The sequence below is a fragment of the Oryctolagus cuniculus genome, chromosome 10 (assembly GCF_964237555.1).
Source record: "Oryctolagus cuniculus chromosome 10, mOryCun1.1, whole genome shotgun sequence".
Classification (NCBI taxonomy): Eukaryota; Metazoa; Chordata; class Mammalia; order Lagomorpha; family Leporidae; genus Oryctolagus; species Oryctolagus cuniculus.
Window position 1 is genome coordinate 106,020,588 of NC_091441.1, and position 22,910 is coordinate 106,043,497.

The 22,910-nt window shown below is 43.1% G+C and overlaps 1 protein-coding gene across 13 annotated transcripts in view; it reads left to right on the top strand.

The window, feature by feature from the left end:
- The window catches only part of ULK4 (unc-51 like kinase 4), a 617,184-nt gene that overhangs the window by 163,569 nt on the left and 430,705 nt on the right, over positions 1-22,910 (top strand). For all 13 annotated transcript variants that reach the window (XR_007921958.2, XM_051852640.2, XM_051852641.2 and 10 more), the window contains one exon: positions 11,501-11,628. Coding sequence is in view for 12 of the 13 variants with exons in the window: in XM_051852640.2 (XP_051708600.2) it covers positions 11,501-11,628 (128 nt within the window). In the remaining variant the exon portion in view is untranslated. The remainder of the gene's footprint in view (positions 1-11,500; positions 11,629-22,910) is intronic.

Here is a 22,910-nt window from a genome sequence, read left to right on the forward strand (position 1 = left end):
TCACCTGCTACCTTGCAGCACGTGCACTAGGCAGGAAGCTAGATCCAAACTGGAGTAGCTGGGACTTGAAGCCGGTACTCCGATGTGGGTTGCGGGTGTCCCAAGCAGTGATTTAACTGCTGTGCCAAACACCTACCCTCAGATCTCCTATTTTAGATGCTAAAATTCTTTCCTGTTTCTGTTTCTGTCTTACACACAATAGTGTTGTGAGCATTCTCTTAGCTACGGCATACTCGCTCATCACCCTGTTAGGCAAAACTTCTGTAGCTGTAACAGGTGTGCCAGAAGAAAACACCATGTTAAAGGCTTTTGAGGTTTACCAGTTCTCTTTCCTGCTGCGGAAGGGAAGGGTGGACGCTTAGTTTCCAGCTGGCTGAATTTGAGATCTTTCCATGGTACTACGGCCGTGCCAACCCTGGCCACCGTCCATCTTCATCTTTGCTGATCTGCTTTGTGTTAAAAATGAGTTCCTCCTAAGTTTGCGTTTCTTAGATGACTTGTTGAGGGCAACTGTATTTTAGCTTGCCTGTTGACAGCTCAGAGGTCTTTTGTCAACTGCTTTCCCACACCACCCTCCTTAATTGAAATTTGAGCAGTTTACTTAGTCTTCATAGTTTGAGAAGTAGAGTATCATTTCATCCCTTTTCTTTTTGCTGTTGTGTGAAGTCTTGTTTACTGTTTTGTGTGTTTTCTGCTTTGTCTTGGTTTATGTGTCTTTTGCATAAATATTCAGAAGTGTGCGTCTTGGAACTTGATGCATTATGATATTTTTTGGGATCTAGTCGTCATATCAAGCCCAGGAGATGTGTTAGGCAGTGTTCTCCACTTTATTTTGTAATAGAAGAAACTGGAGTACAGTTCTTTCATCAAACCATGGGTATTTTTCCGTAGGTTTTCCCGAGTCCAGGTCTCAAGTCCTGCCACTCCTCTGTTGACTGAGCTGCTCTCTTAGCAGTTACAGAAGTCTGTGGTTTTCTTGGTATAAGTCCTACATGTTTCTCTTTCCTTTTCCTTAAATGGTTTGTATGTTTTGTTGCTGTTAGATTTTTTTTAAACAAATCTTTTTTAAAAAAAATTTATTCATTTGAGAGGTAGAGTTGCAGAGAGAAGGGTCTTTCATGTGCTGGTTCACTCCCCAGATGGCCACAACGGCCATAGCTGGGCCGATCCCGAGCTGGGAGCTTCTTCCAGGTCTCCCATGCGGGTGCAGGGGCCCAAGGACTTGCGCCATCTTCTACGGCTTTTCCGGGCCATAGCAAGGAGCTAGATGGGAAGAGGAGCAGCCAGGACTAGAACTGTTGCCCAGATGGGATGCTGGTGCCACAGGCAGAGGCTTAACCCGCTGTGCCACAGCTCAGGCCCCCGTTACTGAGATTTTTATGACTACACCATACGAGAAGACTTCAAAAAAAATTAGTAAGAGGTGGGCGTTTGATTACTTGGTTAGGATGCCCTTGTCCCACATCAGCGGAGTATTTCAGTTGTATCCCAGGCTCTGGCTGCTGACTGCAGATCCCTGCTAACGCAGACCCTGGAAGACAGCAATGATAGATCCTGCACCCGGCTGGAAGATTCGGATTGTGTTGTGGGCATATGGGAATGAAGTGGAGGAGAGCTCCTGCTTTTTGTCTATATGTCCATCTCTTGGCCTCTTACATACATAATTTTTAAAAACTTACTGAAAAACAAAATTAATGGAAGTTTATTTTGATGCAACATACTTTGGAATCCACGCACAGGTTTTTGAAAACATGAATTTTCCATGTACTTTTTTTGTTTAGCAATTTGATAAATGTATTCAGTGGGTGATGATCAAATGAGGTTAGTTAGCCTTTGCATCTCCTTAAATATTTAAGGCTAACCACAGTTGTACATATCTGTGGGGTACAATGTGACATTTCAACAATGCCCACAACGTGAATGCATTGAATCAAAACAATTGATGTTTTCTTTGTTACCATTCTGTGATTGGAGTCTTTGAAATCCTCTCATAAAAGACAGGATATGTTACCGTGGATGTGTGTTGCAGAACACTAGAATGTATAGCCGTTATCCAGCTGAGTTTCTGTAGCCATTGTTCAACGTCTTTCATCCTCCTGTCTTCCCCTTCCTCTGGTAATCACTATTCTACTCTTAGATCAACTTTTTTAAGTTGCCACATATGGGAGAAAACTTAAGTTTCCTAACTCCAGTGTTATTTCATATAATGTGATTCCCTGTAATTCCATCCATTTTCCACAGAGTAGTGGGATAGTGCTCCTTTCAATGGCTGGGTAATACCCCAGTGTGTGTGTATCCCATGTTCTTCCATGCGGTTGCTGATGGGCATCTGGGTAGATTGCGTATCTTAGGGACTATGAGTAATGCACCAGTTACTATGAGAGTGCAGGCATCCCTGAGACACGCTGATTGCATTTCCTTCCAATAGACACTCAGAAATGGGATAGCCGGAACAGATGATAAATCTATTTTGAGTGTTTTGAGGAGCTTCCTTACTGTTCTTCGTAATGACTGTACGAATTTACACTGCCATCAACAATGTGTAAAAATGCCCCTTTCTCCACATCCTCTCTAGCGTTTATTATTTTCTTTTTGACAATAGCCTTTGTCACTGGAGTGAGGTGATAGCTCATTTTGATTTATATTTCCCTGGATGCTAATGTTACTGAACATTTTTTTTTTCATAAATTTGTTGGCCTTTTGAATTTCTTGTTTTAATGAGGGTTTATTCCTGTCATTTTCCCTCTAATGTATTTTTGAGGCAGAGAGATGAGGTAGGTAGAAGGAGAGAGCTCCCATTGCCTGGTTGACCACTCAGAAACCTGTAACAGCTGGGGTTAGACTGAGGCTGAAGCAAGGAGCTGGGAACAGCAGTCCAGGTTTCCCACGTGGGTGGCAGGAGCCAGCTGTTTGAGCCATGACCTCTTCCTCCCGGGGTCTGCATTAGTAGGAAGCTCCAGTCAGGGGCTGAAGGCAGAATGACACTCAGGATCTCCACTGTGGAGTGTGGGTGTGTTAATCAGTAAGCTAAATCCTAGGTCCAATTTTGCTCACTTTAAAATGAGCAAAAATGGATTAATTTTTTTTTTTGTTGCTGAGATTTTGAATTCCTTATGTAAAATGAATGTCAATCTTTTATAAGAAAAATAGTTTGCAGAAGTTATCTCCCATTTTGTAGGTTGTCCCTTCACTCTGTTGGTTGTTTCTTTTCCTGTGTAGATTTGTAGAGGCTTCTTAGCTTGACAGATGCTCTTTTGTGTAGTTCTGCTTGTGTTGCCTGTTCTTCTGTGGTCTTAGCCATAAAGTTGCTGCCTTTATCTGTATCTTAAAGTTTTTCTCCTATGTTTCATTTTAGTAGTTTCATTGTTTCAGGGCTTGCATTTAGATCTTTGATCCAATTTGAATTGATTTTTATAGAGGGTAAGAGATGGGCTGTGTGTGTATTTGTGTGTCAGATTTTAGTCTTCTGAATATGAATATCCAGTTTTCCCAACACCATTTTCTTGAGGACACAGTCCTTTCTCCAGTAAATGATTGTGAGACCTTCGTTGAGAATCAGTTGGCTATAGAGGCGTAGATTTGTTGTGGGAGTTTCTGTGCTTTTCCATCTATCTGTCTGTTGGTTACTGTGGCTCTGTAGTGTGTCTTGAAATTGGCCATTATGATGCCTCCAGCTTTGTACTTTTGGCTCCTGGCTGCTTTCGCTTTGTGGGCTTTTCTGTGCTTCCATATGAATTTTAGGATTTTTTTTTTAAGGTTCTGCATAGAGTATCATTGGTATATTGATGAGGACTGCATTGAGTCTTTAAATTGATTGGGGCAGTATGGACGTTATAAAAACATTAATTCTTCCCATCTATGAACATGGGAGAATTTTAATTTTGTTGAGTCTTCTTTCATCATTGTTTTATAATTTTCATTTTAGAAGTCTTTTATATTGGTTAAATTTATTCCTAGGTATTTAATTTTTGAAGCTATTTTGAGTGGGACTACTTTTATGATTTCTTTGGCAAGGAGTTAATTGTCACTGAATAAAAATACCATCGATAATTGTATATTGATTATGTGCTATGCAACTTAGTGAATTTATCACATCTAATGGTCTTCTGATGGAATCTTTAATTTTTTCTGTATATAGAATCGTGTAGTTTTTGTAAACAGGGATAATTTGACTTCATTTCCTCTTTGTTTATCTTTTATTTCTTTAGCTGTCAGATAAAATGTTCTGTAAATGTCTCGTAGGGCCATTTTACCTGTAGTATGCAGATTGGCTTTGATATTTCTTTGTTGATTTTGTTTTTGTTTTTGTCTAGATGCTCTGTCCATTGATTAAAGTGGGGTATGAAGTCCACCACTATTGCTCTACTGGAGTCTATATCTCCCTTTGGGTATAGTAATGATTATTTTATAGAATTTTTATGTGCAACAGAATTAGGTACATATACACTTATGTTCATCAGTCTTGTGGAACCATCCCTTGATCATTATATAATGACTATCTTTTATATATTTTTACAGTTTTGTCTAATTTTGATGATTTTGTCTTATTTTGACAGTTTTATATTTTTCAAATACAGAAAAGTGTAAAGAACCATTCAGTTAGCTTACATGGTTTTAACATTTTCCTATATTTGCTTCATGTTTAGACATTATACACATTTTTTTAAGTCACAGGCAGATTTATTGATACCACATAATGTGGGGTTCTTAAAGTGAGGAAAAGGGCACATTAGTGTTTAAGGGGCATAATTCAGTGAGGACAACATTTTACAAGTATATATTCCCAATGATACTGCATCAACACATTTAAAAGAGACCAATAACGTGTTTGATAAAGTACAAAGCATCCATTAATGATAAAAACCTTTAACAAATTAGGCATAGAATGAAGATAAACGAAAAAGGCTATATATGACAATCCCACAGCCAGCTTCATATTTAATAGGAGGGAACTGGAAGTATTTACGCTGAGATCTGGAATCAGACAATATGTCTGTTCTCGCCACTCTTACTCAATATACTCCTGGAACTTTTAGCCAGAGCCACTAGGCAAAAGAAACAAATAAAGGGCATGCACATAGGAACCAAGGCAGTAAAATTGTGCCTGTTTGTAGATGACATGATCCTTGTTTGCAGTTTGCATTGTAGAATTTATTTTGTCTGATAAAGAGTATACCATTTGCACAGATTATCTTTTCTATCTTTTCAGTTTAGTCTGTGTTTTGACTGGTGAAATGAATTTCTTGTAAGCAGTGTATTGTTGGATCTTAATTTTTTATTCATTTAGCCAGTTGGTATCTTTTCATCAGGGAAGCTGGTCCATTTACATTCAACATTACTGATAAATAATGACCCAGTACTATCATCACATTTTTTCTTCTATTTATCTTGAATATATAATTTGTTTTTTTTTTCTTCCCCTTTTCATGTCCGTTTTGTGGTTTATGCTCTTCTAGTGGGTTTTATATATATATATATATATATATATATATATATATATATATATATATTTTTTTTTTTTTTTTTTTTTTTGGTGAAGGTGGCTGTCCGCCTTCTGCTGCTCTATGCAGCGACCCCCTAAATATTTTTGGCAAGAAAACTTTGGTAAATCCCTAAGCTTCGGCTTGCCTTGGAAAGTACCCCCCCTTTTTTCTTCCTTGACAGGCAGAGTTAGAGAGAGAGAGAGAAAGGTCTTCCTTTTCTATTGGTTCACTCCCCAAATGGCCACTATGGCCGCTATGGCCGGTGAGCTGTGGCCCGCGTGCCGTGCCGATCCAAAGCCAAGAGCCAGGTGTTTCCTCCTGGTTTCCCATGTGGATGCAGGGCCCAAGGACCTGGACCATTCTCCACTGCAGTCCCAGGCCACAGCAGAGAGCTGGACTGGAAGAGGAGCAACTGAGACAGAATCTGGTGCCTCGACCGGGACTAGAACCTGTGGTGCCGGCGCCGCAGGTGGAGGATTAGCCTAGTGAGCCGTGGCGCAGGCCTCCTTTTTTCTTTATCTATGTAGGATAGCTTTGCTGGGTATATTATTCTTTGTTGGGAGTTTTTGCTTTTTTTCATTGCTTGGAATACATCACTCCATTTCCTCCTGCCATAAGTTTCCTGCTGAAAAACATGTTAGCCTGTTGGCGGTTCCCTGAAATGTAACTACATTCCTTTTTCTTCTAGATTTTAGAATTATTTTGTGTTGCACTTCTGAGAGTTGGACTGAAGTGTGTCACAGTCAGGATCTTTTCTGTTTTGATGCATTTCAAGTGCTGTGGGCCTACTGAACTTGGATGTTCCCGTCTTTCTCCATATTGAGGAAGTTTTACTATTATTTAATTGAAGAGCTTTCCTTTGCTTTTTCTCCTGTGTTCTCCCTCAGTTTCCTAGCATTCAAATATGTGTTCATAAAATGGTATCCCAGATGTGTTAGAAACTGTCTTTTATTGTCTATTATCTGAATAGATCTGTCTTGAGGTTTAGATGTTCTTTCTTCTGCTTGACCTAGTCTGTTGTTAAGGCTTTCAACTGTATTTTTTTTACTTGACATATTGAGTTCTTCATTTCCAGGATTTATGTTTGATTCTTTCTGATGATCTCTATTTATTAACTGAATTTCTTAGCCATATCACATAATCTTTTCTTGATTCCATGCAAATGACTGCCAGTATTCTCCTATATATATAAAGTTATTTAAGAGGCAGAGAGAGGCCGGTGCTGCAGCTCACTAAGCTAATCCTCTGCCTGTGGCGCTGGCACACCGGGTTCCATTGCTGCTCAGGGCGCCAGATTGTGTCCCGGTTGCTCCTCTTCCTGTCTAGCTCTCTGCTGTGGCCCGGGAAGGCAGTGGAGGATGGCCCAGGTCCCTGGGCCCTGCACCCGCATGGGAGACTAGGAGGAAGCTCCTGGCTCCTGGCTTTGGATCAGCGTGGTGCGCTGGCTGCAGCGCACCAGCCGCAGCGGCCATTGGGGAGTGAACCAATGGAAAAGGAAGACCTTTCTTTCTCTGTCTCTCTCTCACTGTCCACTCTGCCTGTCCAAAAAAAAAGGACAGAGAGAAAGGGAGAGACAGAAACACACACAGCAATCAAATAAATGTGCATGCCCATCTTCCGGTTCTGGTTCACACCCCAAACTCCTGCAGCACTGGGGGCTGATAATGAACGTAGGCATCTCCATTTGTAACTTAATCACGGTGTCACACATACTCTAGAAAATTAATCCTTTATTATTATTATTATTATTTTTTTTTTTGACAGGCAGAATGGACAGTGAGAGAGAGAAACAGAGAGAAAGGTCTTCCTTTTGCAGTTGGTTCACCCTCCAATGACCACCACGGCTGGCGCGCTACGGCCAGCGCATTGCGCTGATCCAAAGCCAAGAGCCAGGTGCTTCTCCTGGTCTCCCATGGGGTGCAGGGCCCAAGCACTTGGGCCATCCTCCACTGCCCTCCTGGGCCACAGTAGAGAGCTGACCTGGAAGAGGGGCAACCGGGACAGAATCTGGTGCCCCGACCGGGACTAGAACCCGGTGTGCCGGCGCCGCTAGGTAGAGGATTAGCCTATTGAGCCACGGTGCTGGCCAATCCTTTATTATTTTTAAGGATATATTTATTCATTCAAGAGGCAGAGTTACAGAGAGAGAGAGAGAGAGATTCTTCTATCTGTTGGGTCACTCCCCAAATGGCCACAGTGGCCCGAGTTTGGCCAGTCTAAAGCCAGGAGCTTCCTCCAGGTCTCCCACATAGGTCCAGGGGCCGGCACACTTGGACCATCCACTGTTGCTTTCCTACGGGCATTAGCTGGGAGCTGGATCCTGAGTGGAGCAGCCAGGACTTGAACTGGAGTCCATATGGGATGCTGGCACCACAGGTGGAGGCCTAACCTATGCTACAGCACTGGCCCCAGTCCTTTAATTTTTGAAAGATTTATTTATTTGAAAGGCAGAGCTGTAGAGAGGCAGAGGCAGAGAGAGAGGTTTTCCATCCACTGGTTTACTCCCCATAATGGCTGCAACAGCTCAAGCCCTGCCGATCCGAAGCCAGGAGCGTCTTCTGGCTTCGGAGCGTCTTCTGGGTCTCCCATGCAGGTGCAGGGGCCCAAAGACTTGGACCATCTGCTACTGCTTACCCAGGCCATAGCAGAGAGCTGGATCAGAAGTGAAGCAGCCAGGACTCAAACCAACGCCCAGATGGGATGCTGGCACTATAGGCGGCAGCTTTACCTGTTATGCTACAGTGCCAGCCCCTTCCAGTCATTTATTCTTAAAGTGTTCTTAAATACATTCCCTAATCTTCTTTCCTGCATCATCTTGTTTTATTTCCGGGTGGAATTTCACTTTATTTATTTGTGTTCACATGACTTAGACTTTTCTTTTTCCTTTCTAATAAATGACTTGAGAGCTTTTCCCCCACAGGACTGAGGTCTGTATAAACATGGATGTTTGTGTGTATGTATCACATCTGTATCCATAGTCTCTCCCAGGTCTTTAAATCATTTTTTTTTAAATGCTTGATTCATTTAAGGGTTTACTTTCTAGTAAGACAGGAAACAGCCCCCAGTGCGCACATGTTCTCAGTCTATTAATTTTGTTCTATCAACACTGAGCGGGCTTTCCTTCTGTTACACCGTGTTGTGTTTTCACATTACATTAAGATGCACACGCTGCTTCGTCAATTTTGTCTCCTTAAAGAGCTCGTTGCCCGAGCCTTTGCCTGACATCAACACGGACAGGCTGCTCGCTGCTGCTTTGGAATCATCCTGGGGTTCCCTGTGCCCTTCTTGTGTTGTTTTCTCAGATCTCTTGGTTATATTATCACGGTGAGTGTGGAGGGTGCGTGGAACAGTGGTGATATGATACATGATTCTGGAAAGATAACAAAGCCAGGACATCTAGAGTCTTGCAAGCCATGCTAAGGAGTTTGAGCTTCCATTCAAAGCTTGTAACAACTGCTGAGACCACTTCATAGGCAAGTAACAGTGGTGCTAGCTGTTAGGATCACGGTGACGCTGACTTGCAGAGTGGGTGGAGGAAAGAGAGGTTCAGGGACGGCGCTGTGGCTCAGCGGGTTACAGCCCCAGCCTACAGCGCCGGCATCCCACAAGGGCGCCTGTTTGAGTCCCAGCTGCTCCTCTTCCAATCCAGCTCTCTGCTAATGGCCTGGGAAAGCAGTGGAAGTTGGCCCAAGTGCTTGGGCCCCTGCACCTGTGTGGGCGCCCTGGAAGAAGCTCCTGGCTTCAGATCAGCTCAGCTCTGGCCATTGTGGTCATTTGCAGAGTGAACCAGCAGAATGGAAGACCTCTCTGTCTCTCTGGCTTTACCTGTCTCTGTAACTGTCTTTCAAATAAAAAAAATATTTGTTTTTTGTTAAAAAAAAAAAATGAGAGGTTTAGTGAAGTGTTGGCACTATTCAGGAAGAATGTAATGGTGCGTTGCAGTAAGACTGTGATAGTGAGGGTGGCCTTCTGACAGAGCTTGGGGATTCACTGGCCACGAGAGGAAGGGAGCGGCGGTGAAGAGGGGGCTCACATCGATGAGTCTGGCTGCTACCGTGGTGATCCTCAGGGGCGAAGTAGCACATTTAGGGTGGCGACTGTAATGTGCCCTTCATCCACACTCGCTGGATGGGAACATTTCATCACATTGACTTTATACTGTGTTTTCCTCTCTTCCTCTGCATACCTGTGTTTTCTCACCCATTTGAGAAATGTGGCCTTTCTTGTTTTGTTCTTAGGCTTTAATTTCTGAATATTTCCTAAAACCAAGCCATGAATTTCAAAATCAAGAAATACATTGATGTGAGGCCAGCGTTGTGGCACAGCAGGGTCAGCTGCTGCTTGCGAGGCTGGCGTCCCGTACAAGTGCTAGTTTGACTCCTGGCTGCTCTACTTCCAACCCATTTTCCTGTTACTTTGGCTGGAAGAGCAGCGGAAAAATCATCTTTAAGTGCTTGTGCACCTGCTACCCACATGGGCAGCTGAGTGGAGCTCCTGGCTTCAGCCTGGCCTAGCACCAGCTGTTGCAGCCACTTGGGGAGTCAACAGGCAAATGGAAGATCTCTGTCCCTCCCTATCTCTGTAACAAGGATTTTCAAACACATATGTAAATACGTAACACGTAAATACTTTAATAAAGGAAATAAATTCACATAGCACATGTTAGCCAATCTAGAGACCTTATTCAGATTTTTACCTGTTGTCCCAGTGAAGTTCCTTATGGGAAACAAACTTGAGATCTCGAACTGCAGTTAATTCTCTTTGTCTTTTTAGTCTCCTTTAAAGTGGACTGGTTTTTCAGTCAATGGCTGGTGGAGATTTGAGTGGTTTTGCAGTGTGTGTGTGTGTGTGTGTGTGTGTGCGTGCATGCACAGGTGTTGGCATTGGTGTGGAAGGCAGATTGGCCACTGGGGTCCTTGTACCGCAGAGTATGAACTAGCGTACGGAATCGCCGGTGGGGAGATGGGTGTTCTCCTGTCAGGATGCTGAAAGCTGGAAACACGTTGTAGGACGCCTTGGGAGCGAGTCTGCCTTTCCCCTCCTCAAGTGGTTACCTGGCTTTGATGATTTGGTTCCGGATCTCCGTGAGACTGATGCTGCTTCGTGTACCTTCCTTGAATAGAAGCCTATGCAGGACTGCAAGTTCTGCCCACCTGGCCGCGTAGCACCCAATATAAAAGGACCAGGTGTGTAAAAAAGAAGCTGAGGTTGTGAATTCTGCCTCGGACTCACAGTGTTACTGCTACGCTTGTCTTAGGCAAGGACTCTTGGGAACTCTGATTCTGTATTCCTGGCTACTTAACATTCATTAACAATCTCTGCATGTGCATGTGCACATTTGTGTGTGTGTGTGTGTGTGTGTGTGCTATTTGAATATTTGTATATTCAATAGGCACCTGAAATGACATACAACTTGTGTATTAAAGGAAAAATAACATAACCGTTTGCCAGAAGTTATTGCTGAATGTGGTATTACAGCTTTAATTAAAGAACATTGCAGAAGTACAGGTTTTTCTTATGCATCATGTATTGGGTATTCATTTTACTGTATATCTGTTAAGCCTCAGATATGTAGATGAGCGATCTCGTTTCTTTATGTGCAGGTTTGCTCAGAGCTTCAAATCTACACGTAGTTGTGATTGCCAACTCTTTAGTTAGGTATTGCTGGTTATATGATTGCATAGTCAGGAGACAGGTTTGTTTTACTGGTCTGGATTTGAATTCACCTCAGAATTTGGGCAGATTACTTTACTTTTAAAGATTGATTTTTTTCCTTCAACATAGGGATATCATTGTCAATATTTATATCTTAATTTCCAGGTGTCAGTGAAATAATAATATAAAAAGCTCTACTAGGGATCCAGGACAGGTTGAGAAGGCAAACGCAGTAGCCACTATTACTTTATTTCCTGCTGTCCATTTGATTATTATAATGTCCTCACTCCAAGAGGTGAGGCTACCGTTTTTTTTTTTTTCATGTTTTCTCAAAAAATGTGTTTCTTCAATGTCTTCCGCAGGATTTTGTCTCCACAGTTATCCGTCTACTCGACAGCCCGTCCACTTGCATTAGAGCCAAAGCCTTCCTGGTGCTCTTGTATATCCTGCTTCATAACCGTGAGGTGTTGCTGCTCTGCTGTCAAGCCAGGTATGGCTCTCCGTGCTTCGTCCTCGGCGCCTTCCGTGGGATGCCTGTCTCCCCGGGAGCTTCACACGGGGTTTTCCTTGGTCTCTCTCTGGGCCTGGTGCAGGAGTTTGTCCTACTCCACACTGCCGCCCACAACTCTGTCCTAAGATTTCCTGAGGGTGTAAAACGTCAGGTGTCCTCGGCCGGCGCCGTGGCTCACTAGGCTAATCCTCCGCCTGTGGCACCGGCTCCCCGGGTTCTAATCCCGGTCGGGGTGCCAGTTCTGTCCTGGTTACTCCTCTTCCAGTCCAGCTCTCTGCTGTGGCCCAGGAAGGCAGTGGAGGATGGCCCAAGTGCTTGGGCCCTGCACCTGCATGGGAGACCAGGAAGAAGCACCTGGCTCCTGGCTTCGGATCAGCGCGGTGTGCCGGCCGCAGCAGCCATTGTGGGGAGAACTGTGGAAGCTTGAGAGTCGGCATCCCAGCTGTCTGTGCAGGCACTGGTGGCAGGAAGGTGAGCCTGCACACAGGAGCATAGTGGAGAGTGGCCCCCGCTCTCCTCCCCTGTCCTGAACATCAGGACAGCTGAGGACCGGCAGCTTCCTCTGCAAGGTGACCACCTCTTCTTCCCTCCCCTTCCTGAGTCTTACATTTTTGGCAGTCTGCTTCCATTCTCTGGGCTAAATGTTGGCGTGTCCTCTTGGGGAAGCTGACTGATCCCCAATGGAAAGCCCTCGAGGGGCTGACATCTGAGTGTCGCCCACTGCAGCCGGCGAAACCTCGTCCCATCAGGAGAGCCCATCTCTCATAAGCCCTACTCCCACACACAATCTTCCAGCCGACTTGGAGTGCATGAGTCTGTAGTATGAATGAACAACAAGGAATCTCCAGATAGTTGCATGAAGCCTTTAATCATAGAGCGAAGAAACCCAAACTCACCAACAGATAAAAGGGACGAGGCAAAAACACAGCCCAGGGCCGTGCACAGCCAGCTCATGGCGTTAAGGCAAAGCAGATGACCCTTAAACCCATGAGGTAATGCTAAATCTTTCTCATTAAAATGCAAGTGCAAATTAAAGGCACAGTGAGGTACCATTCCTTACTCAGCGCCCTGGCTGTGTTGGACAGTGTGTTCTGGTGAGGCTCTGGAAACGCGAGCTCCCACACATTGTGGGGCTGAGGCGGGGAACCACGGAACACTTTTCAATATGGAGAGGAATTTGGCAATGCAGTTTGAGCATCCCTTGTCTGAAATGCTTGGGATCTGATTTATTTAAATTTTGGATTATTTGCAGATATATAATGAGAAATCTTGGTGGGATAGAACCGAAGTCTGAGCATGAAATTCATTTAGGAATTCACATATTATACACGGAGCCTGAAGGTGGTTTTGTAGGGTATCTTTGGTCCGCCTATGCTTTGACCTCATCTCCTGAGGTCACGCATGGAATTTTCTGTTTGTGGCATTGTGTTGGTGCTCAAATTGTTTCCAATTTTAAGAGTATTTTAGATTTCAGACTGTAAGTTTGCTTGACCATCAGATAGAAAGATGGACATATTTCTTTGCCTTTTGGCCCAGCTACTTCACGTCCAGGGTTGCTGTGGTTTGGGTGCGGTTTGTCCAGCAAAGCTTCAGGGCGGGGCAGCGTTGGAAGGGGTGGGACCTTGAAGAGCTAGGGTCTAGTGGGAAGTCTAGTGGGAAGCCTTTGAGTCCCTGGGGGCACTGCCACCGGAGGAGACTAAGGTTGCTCGTTGGGGACCCTGGGTTTGTTCTCACAAGAGTGACTTGCTGTGAAAGCATGTGCGACCCCTGAGTCATCCTCGGGCTTCATATCTGATGACATGATCTCGTTCCCTGGGCTCCTGGTGTGGTGTCGTCTGCCAGCCCGGTGTCTCCAGAGGCCAGGTGTGTAGGACTGCCTGAGCTTGGACTCCTGGCCTCCACAGCTGCGAGCTGAGTCAGGTGCTTCATGACCTTAGCTCGTCTCCATCGTTTTGTCAGTCATGAAGACCAGACTCAGCCGGGATACAGCAAAGAAACGGCACATTCTCGCTCTCCAGCCGTGACTGGGACTTGCAGTACTGTGGTGAACAGGAGTGCTGAGGACACACGTCCCGGCTTTGTCGCTCGTCTTTGAGGGCAGGCACGTGGTTTTGTGCTGTTAAATAGGATTTTAACTCGAGATTTTTTTTTTCTTTTTTTTTGGATATGCTCTTTATCCAACAGAAGAAAAGATCCTCTTTATTCCTACTCTTGAATCTCAGCCTGATGATAACTGTTGTTTCATCATAAATGAATGCTGGCTTTTGTCAAATGCCTTTTCTGTATCAACTAATAGAATAATATCTTTTGTAAAAAATTTTTTTAGTTTTTAAACTCATATTTTTATGTCTTTGTTGCAGAGGTAGAGTTACAGGGAGAGAGAGAGGTCTTCCATCTGCTGGTTCACTCCCCAAATGGCTGCAACAGCCAGAGCTAGGCCTACCTGAAGCCTGGAGCCAGGAGGTTGTTCTGGGTCTCCCATGTGGGTGCAGTAGCCCAAGGACTTGGGCCACCTTTCACTGCTTTCCCAGGCCATAGCCGAGAGCTGGATTGGAAGAAGAGTAGCCAGGGCACGAACCAGCCCATGTGTGGGATGCCGGCACCATAGGCGGAAGCTTTAGCTTACTGTGCCGCGGCGCTGGCCCAGTAATAAGTTTTTTAAACTGTTGGTATGATGCATTATAGTAATTGATTTTCAGGTGTTACACGGACTTGTATACCTAGGATAAATCTCTCTTGGTCATAGCATTTAATGCTTTTATATGTGGCTGGATTTGATTTCCTAGTTGTTAGGTTTTAGGATTGTAGGGTTCCAAGAAAGTGAAGAGACAGTTCAAGTAGAAAGGACTTTATCTTAGGGGAGACAAAACTGGGGGCGAGGTGAAGAGTGGCGGTGGAGCTCGGCTTTATTCTCTCTGTGCGGCAGGCAGAGTCCCTTCATGAGCGGCTTGTTGGGGGAGACGCAGAGGGCCATAAGGACGCTGATGAGGTGGCTGGGAGACAGGCAAAGGCATGCGAGGTTTATGGTGCGTGGTCTCAGCAGTCTGGAATGTCCCGTGTGCTGGGTATTCCCCGAGCAAAAACATTTCACTAGCCTTTAGGTTATTCTCTGTCCCCAGGACGGGGGTTCAGGCCCAGTGACCTGATGGGTTCTATGAGGCCTCAGTGGCCTGACAGGTCCTAACACTAATACTGTGTTGACTGTTGCTGCACAGAGCTCATGAGAGATTATTCTGTAGTTTGCTTATTGCTTCTCTCCCCCACTGCTTCCATCCATTCTGTAATTTTAATCTCGGTATAATCCTGGCCTCATATAAAGATTTGGAATTTATCTCTTGTTTTCTGGAAGATAGTTCATAAAATTTGTGTTATTTTAGTGTTTGGTAGACTTTTGCAGTGGAATCCATCTGGGCCTGATGATTGATTTTTCAGAGTTTTTAAATGATCCGTTTGTTTAATCGTCACAAGATCATTCAGATTTTAAGTTTGGTGTAGTTGAGTTTCGTAGTTAATGGTTTTCAGAGAATTGGTCCATTTATTCGGACTTCTTAAGTTTATGAATATATTTTTTCCCTAGTATCCCCTTACTTCTTTTTAACTGCTGAAAGATTTGTTGTGAAATCCATTTTCATTTCTAATATTGGTGATTTACTTCTCTCTTAACTTTTCTCATTCTTGGTACGTACTATATCACTTATCTTGGGTTTGTGTTTTTGAGTAAACCAGCTTTTTTCATTAATTTTCTCACTCATTTTTCTGTTGCCAGTATCTTGTCTGATTTTTATTATTTTTTCCTCCTACTTTGGTTTGATCTTTTCTCTCATTTCTCAAAGTAGATACTGAGATTATTGATTTGAGACCTTTTTACTTGTAAAAGGTCTCATGTAGCTTTTACTGCTATAAATCTCCCACTCAGCAATGCCTTTGGAGTTTTTGCAGATGATTTTTTTTAATCCATTCCGTGCAGTGTATCTTTCTCATTTCCTTTGATACTTCCTCTTTGACCATGTGTTATATAGAAATGTGTTATTTAATTTCTATGTTTTTGGAGATTTTTCTGCTATCAGTCTGTTAACTGATTTCTAGTTTGATTTTATGGTCAGAGAACATATCCTGTCCATCACTTCAGTTCCTGTAGATCTGCTGAGGTTGTGTGATGATTTAGCGTAGGGTCCGAGGGTGTTTGGAAAAAATGTGCTACTTGTTGGGGGGAATGTCCTTTTATTTCATTACACTCTGTTTCATTGCGTTGCTTACGTTCTTATTGTTTTTCTTTCTGGCACTTCTATCCACCTGTGAAAATAGGATATGGATGCCATAGTTAAACACTTGGAGGTGAATGCTTGAAAGTCCAGTGGTTAGGAGGCCTGCATCCCACGTTGGAATGCCTGTGTTGGAGTCCCTGCTCCGTTTCCTACCCAGTTTCTGGCTAATGCTCACCGTGGGAGGGAGCAGGTGATGGCTCACGTAGTTGGATACAGATCACCCATGTGGGATACTTGAATGGAGTTTTGGGCTTCTGGCTTCTGCCTGGCCCAGCTCCAATTGTTGTGGGCATTTGATGCATGAAACAGCAGCTGGGAGATATAACCTCCTTCTCTTCCTTTTTGTCTCCCTCTTGTCGCTGTGCCTTTTAAATAATTAAAAAAAAAAAAAACAACCAAAAATAAAATTACAGCTTTGTCTTTTCAGCTTAGTAATTTTTACTTGAATTATTTTGGAGGCTCTGTTGATGAGTGTGTATGTTTTTAGTTTCGTATTTTGGTGTGTAGACTTTTTATCATTATCTTAGTCCCTCTTTATTTCTAATATTTTTCTTCCTATAAAGTTTACTTTATGATATTAATACAGCCACGCCTGCTTTTATTTTAAATTAATGTCTGCATTTTATATCCATTTCAATACTTTTACCTTGAACCTGCCTGTGTTATTACATATGAAGTGAGTTTTCTTTTCTGCTGGTCTCTACCTTTTAATTGCCATATTTGCAAGATTTTAATTGGTGTACATGATGATTGATATGCCAGGATTTAAGTCTGGCATTTTATTCTTTTCCCTGGCTTTATTTATTTATTTTTTTACCTTCCTATGGAAGACATATTTAAGTACCTTGGTTTATTCCTGATGCTTTTAAAAAATTTATTTAGGTATTTGAAAGGCAGAGTTACTAAAAAGAGAGGGAGGGAGAGATGGGGATAGAGCGAACGAGCGAGCAAGCTCTCTTTTGGATTTGCTGGTTCACTCCCCAAACGGTGTAATGACTGGGGCTGGGCCAGGCTGGTGTGAGGCTGGGAGCAGGAGCTTTGGAATTCTGGGTCTCCCACATGGGTAGTGAGGGCCCAAGCACTTGGGCCATCTTTCATTGTTTTCTCAAGCAGATTAGCAGGACACTGGGTTGGAAGTGGAGTAACCAGCATAAGAACTGGTGCCCATATTGGATATTAGCTAGCCAGTGGTGGCCTTAGCAGCTACACCACAATGCCAGCCCGTGTTCATAACTTTTGATTACATCACTTGGCGTCATTTCCTTAGCTGTTGTTTCAGGTTTTGCAATACTCATCTTTAACTTAAAGAGACTATTATTTTTAGTGTTTCACCATTGAGTAGAAAGTAACCACTTAATTTTTTTTTTAACTCTCCACACTTAAAAATTTAATTTTCTTTGGTATGTTCTCCATATATTTTGAACACATTACCATTACCAGATATAGTTATAGTAGCCTCCCTTATCCATGGGGATAATTTTCAAGACCCTCAGAGGGTGGTAGAAGCTGTGAACAGTGCCCGCTCTGATGTCAGTGTCTGCCCCAATCCCAGAAAAAACAGCAACAAGAGCAGCATCCCGAAATTTTACCCTCATCGTGAGATCTTTCCGAGGCGATCAATCCTTTCGTGGATTAATGGATGCTCTGGTGAGAAAAGCAAGCTTGGCGCAGTCTCTTGGATATGCCTCCTCCTCACTCAGCGACTCTCGGTGCTGCTTTGGGACTCTGCACAGAAGTCCCACCAGCAGGAAGGCAGTCACCAGATGTGTCCCCTGGTCCCTGAGTGGTCCAGGCTCTAGAACTGTGAGCTGAGCACGCCTTTACTCTAATTAAGTTACTGAGTCTGAGGTATTCAGTTACAGCAGCAGAACACAGACTAAGGCAGTACTGCACCCTTATATGTGCACACATATGTAGATTGAATGCTTTTCTAGCTGAACGAAGCACATAGGCACTGTGGCTGTACCTGTTGTGGTTTGAAGTGTGACAGCAAAATTAGCATGAACATTTCTTTCTTTAGCAGCCTGTCAATAGAAAATCATTCTTACTATAGTTATTTGCAAGTTCAGCAAATTTTTTTTTTCCTTTTGAGAACTTTGGCCTTTTTATTTAAAGGAAGTACCTTACAGCTCCTCTTTGGCATTCCACATCACCAGCATCATTGGTCTTGTCCATCATGTCCTGTATGAAGTTAAAAAGGTTACTTAAATACAGGTTCTGTAATACCACAGTTGCTGATCTGGTAATGGGGATGGCTTCTAGGTGACTACGTGAGGGGGTAGCATATACAGCAAGGATACGTGGGGCAAGGTTAGGACTCACGTCCCAGGCAGGACGGATCAGGGTGGAGGTGAGATTTGCTCATGCTGGTCAGAACAGCATGTGGTTTAAAGCTCACCAATTGTTTCTGGAGTTTACCCTCTGTATTTTCAGACCACTGTTGACCCCAGGTCACTAAAATCATGGAGTGCAAGACCATGGGTCGGGGGCCTGATGTGTATCATTCTGGTCCAATCATCCATTAGGGCTTAAGAAATTTATTGGAGGTGGTGGGGACTGTTACAGCCATCCCTAATTTGCACATTCTGATGTTGTTCATGGCTTCTTTATGGCTGGCTTTCTGTTACTGCTACTTTTCTATTTAGTCCAGCGCAGCCTTGCCTCTAGTGGTGAGTGCTTGGAGATGTGTGGGAACTTCAAAAAGCTTATTTAAAGAAAAGAATTAAAAGGTAAGTTTAGTTTGATACAGAAAAATTGAAATCCACACATGATTTTTTGACAGTACATATTTCCGTGAACTTTTTGAAGCCCTCTCCTATAGTTCATATCCATTGATACGAAATGTTTCAATAAATGAAAGTATGGCCATAATGTAAGCAATTCATTGGCTTAACTTGGAGGCTATATATAGATAAATGAAGCCAATAGAAGGGCAAAATTGTATGTTAGGAAGATACTTTTGTAAAATAACAAAGATGTCAAAATTCTGCCATTTGTACTTCTGTAAAAATTCACATGGAAGAGTAATACCACTTTGGCTGTCTAAGGAGATGGAGGGTATGGGGATTATTTATTATATTTGCTTGCAATTTTAGGCTGTTAGGATAAGCATGTTTTCACTCATCTAATCTAAAAATTTTAAAGAAAAACCAAAAGCACTGTTAGTAGTAAGTACCAGTTAGTGTTTGAAGGCTTAATGAGATCCTTAAGGCGGTGAAATTTCAAATTCTTTCACTTTGAGGTGAAATCTCAATAATGTGAATTACACTCAGAAACGAGTAGACAGCCAGTGTAGACCATGGGGAATGATTGATAGTTGTCCTATTGTGTGGTTTTCAGTCCATGCCTTGTTGGAAGAGATTTCCAAAGTTCTTGGGGAAAAATAGAATTAAACGATAGGTTTGTCTGCTGCAAAAACTATTTGAAATCCATGCGTAGTGTTTATTGCTGATGTTTTTATTTTTTTAAAGATTTATTTATTTGAAAGAGTTATACAGGGAGGGGGGGAGAGAGAGAGAGAGAGAAAGAGAAAGAAAGAGAGAAAGAAAGTTCTTCCATCCATTGGTTAATTTCCCCAGTTGACCAAAATGGCTGGAGCTACATCGATCCGGAGCTAGGAGCTTCTTCTGGGTCTCCCACGTGGGTGCAGGGGCCCAAGGACTTGGGCCATCTTCCATTGCTTTCCCAGACCACAGCAGAGAGCTGGATCGGAAGAGGAGCGCCTGGGACTCTAAACAGTGCCCATAAGGGATGCTGGCACTGCAGGTGGCAACTTGACCCGCTATGCCACAGTGCCGGCCCCAGTGTTTTTATTTTTTGTGATACCATCTTCATGAGATTTTTGAGGGCCTCCTGTAGTAGTGGTGTGCCTATCAGATGTTAAGGTTGGGTATGAAAATGGGCAAAGGAAAGGCACAATTCCCTGGGATGAGTTTGTATGGAAAGGTGTTCACTGTTCCTTACTGACCCCGGAAACTCCCTAGCAGCTGGAGTTGTGAGCAGATCACCAAGCCGCTCCTCTGCCTGAGAACTGACATTGCCCATTGGGAGCCCCTGATGACCTTGGCTTGCGTTAGGCGGATGCTTTCTTCTGCCGACCGCCACCACCATCAGCCTCTTAGGCACTGCATTTGAGCACATGGTTTGTGTCAGCTATGGCAGCTCTCAGATCTGTCTGGCGTGAGACAGGCAGTGAAACGGGGCTGTCAGGATTCGACAAAAATGGTGGGACGGCCCCCAGATGTCCACCTATTTCTCCAAATGGCTCCATAGTCACACTGAATATGACAAATGATAAAGTGGGACCTTCTATGTCTCTAAAAATGATAGCCCTTTTAGAGGCTGAATCGTCTTGAGTTCAGGGCACAGGTTGGTTGTGAGCCTGACAAGTCTCTGACTCCTGATGCATTCCCTAGAGTTTTTTTTTTTTTTTTTTCTGCCTCCCCCTAGCATTGCTATGGTAATCGGTGAAATAAAAAAAATTGCTTTGATCTTTAAAAGAAAGTTCTTTTTAAAAAGAGAAATATTTACTTTGGATAATTGGTTAACTGGATGGGAAAAAATTATTTTCTCTCCTTATACCATACAAATGTCTATTCCAGATGGATTAAAGAATTATATACCCCAAAGAAATCATAAACAGCTGGAAGAAAATGTGTAAATATGGATCAGGAAAGCTTTTTTGAGTAGAAAAGCAATGAAAGAAACCATAAAAGGAAATCCTGATGGTTTGGCTACATATAAATAAGATACTTTTATATCCCCCTAAAATCATAAATCTAATTTATGTGCTAACAAAAGCTATGACTTTTTATATCATATGTAATAATCTGTATACTGTACAGAGATTGATAAATGTAGAAGATGTATTTAGCATAATCGGTAGTTTAAGAAATACTGTTTCTACCAGTATTGTCAAAACAGGTTAAAAAAAAAAAAAACTAATATCCAGATTGCACCAGTGGACAACTTTTTATCCAGTGGGGAAGCTACCTTTTTGATGGTGTTTGGTAATGTGTATCAGAAACCCCTCCGATGAAGTAGTTGCACAGCTATAAATAAGCCTGAGTTGCAGGTTTGTACTTGGTTGGACTTAAAGCTGCATTGTCTGAGACCCTGAAAACTTGAGTTGCCGGCTACGGTAGCACGTTGAGGCTCCTCAGAGATCATCCCCTGAGTTCGGGCTGCCTTATCCAAACTGGGTAGCTGCAGTCCACTTTCCCTTGGTCCTCAGAGTTTTGTGTCCTGCCTTACAGATTTAAACCTGTTTGTTCCCCCTGATTCACCCTTCAGTTTAATGGAATTGTTGTTATGTCCTCTGGTAGAAACTTTTTCTCCAAGGAAATAACCCGACAGAGCTCAAAGTCAGAGAGTGGAAGCAAAGCAAAGAAAAAAATGCACCCCAGGTTTGTGTGTCTTGACTGTGGGAGAGACAAGGGGGTGTGTGTTGGTTGTTGATGGAAAACACACTTTTCACATTGTGAGAGAACTGCTTTGTCAGCACGTTTCCCAGCCGGTGCCATGGCTGTGTTTTCGGTGGCTCATCTGTGTGTGAAGCCTGTGCTGCTGGGTGCTGGGGTGCTTCAAACCCCAGTGACTTTCATGGGCTCGAGTCCCTCACTGCACCTGCTTACTGTTAATAAGCCATTGCTGTATTGATTAACATGATGGTGAATAAGGCGTTTCTTCAGTTTGTGCTCAGCGGTGCTGGCGCCGTCTTCAGGGCAAGGAAAGCAAATTGGGATCTAGGATGTGTGATTCCAGGGAGGACGCTTCGTTGCTGCCTCTGTAAACCAACTTGTTGCCAGGTGACTGACCGGTCTTTGCAGAAAGTAAAGCCTCCCTGTAGGGTTAGCACTGTCTGTCCTTTTGGCAGGGCTGCCAGCGTCCAGGTCATCATGGTCGAGGATGACGCCTTTTGCTGAGCCTCTATGTCGCCTCCATCTTGGCTCCTGAAGGCCCGCTGAGCAAACCCTGGGGTGGTTAGAGAAGGGGTCTTCACTGACATTCTTACATTGTGTTGTCTTGTCTCCCCGATTAGCAAAGGATTCCTCTGAGTTGGTTCCCTTTAGAGAAAATGCACCCGACACCTAACTACATTCATGATTGTGCCTATTCTAAGGCATCTGTCCACACGGCTCCTGCCTAGAACTTCTCGTCCCCAGTGTTGAGATTTTGTTCTTCTGAAGTCCTTGACCAGCCTTTGAGGCTGTTGGGCAGTGTCATGAGTCAGCACGCATCTGTACTTGTAGTCCTATCTCAGTTGAAACATAGTGTACAGCAGAGTGTATTGTTTTCAATACACACTGGGAAAATGTTTTTTTTTTCAGCGACATTTACTAACTTTTTTTTTATAACCTAGAAACCTTTTGTTTATACAAACTTCCTGCATTTCATATATACAAATTGAGGAACATAGTGATTTTTTCCTACCCTACCCTCCCTCCCAGACTCCCATCCTTCTTCATCCTCCCTCTCTTATTCTTATTTTTTAACAAAGATCTATTTTCAATTAACTTGATACTCATAAGATTAACCCTACATGAAGAAAAGAGTTCAACAAATAGTATAGAACAAAAACTGTTTATCAAGAGATGTACAAAATTCCTCAGTGTTCAAAATCATTGCATCTCAAAGTGTCAATTGCACTTCTATAAATTACATTGTAGGTGCTCTATTAGTTACCACAGATCAAGGAGAACATACGGTATTTGTGTTTTTGGGATTGGCTTATTTCACTAAGTATAATGGTTTCCAGTTGCATCCATTTTGTTGCCTATGTCAGGATTTCATTTTTTTTTTTACCACTGTGTAGTATTCCATGGTGTACATATACCATAATTTCTTTATCCAGTCTTCAGTTGATGGACATCTTAGCTACTGTGAATTGAGCTTCAATAAACATGAGGATACAGGTAACTCTTTTCATATGCTGATTTCATTTCCATTGAATAAATGCCCTAGAGTGGGATGGGTGGGTCCTGTGGTAGGGCTATA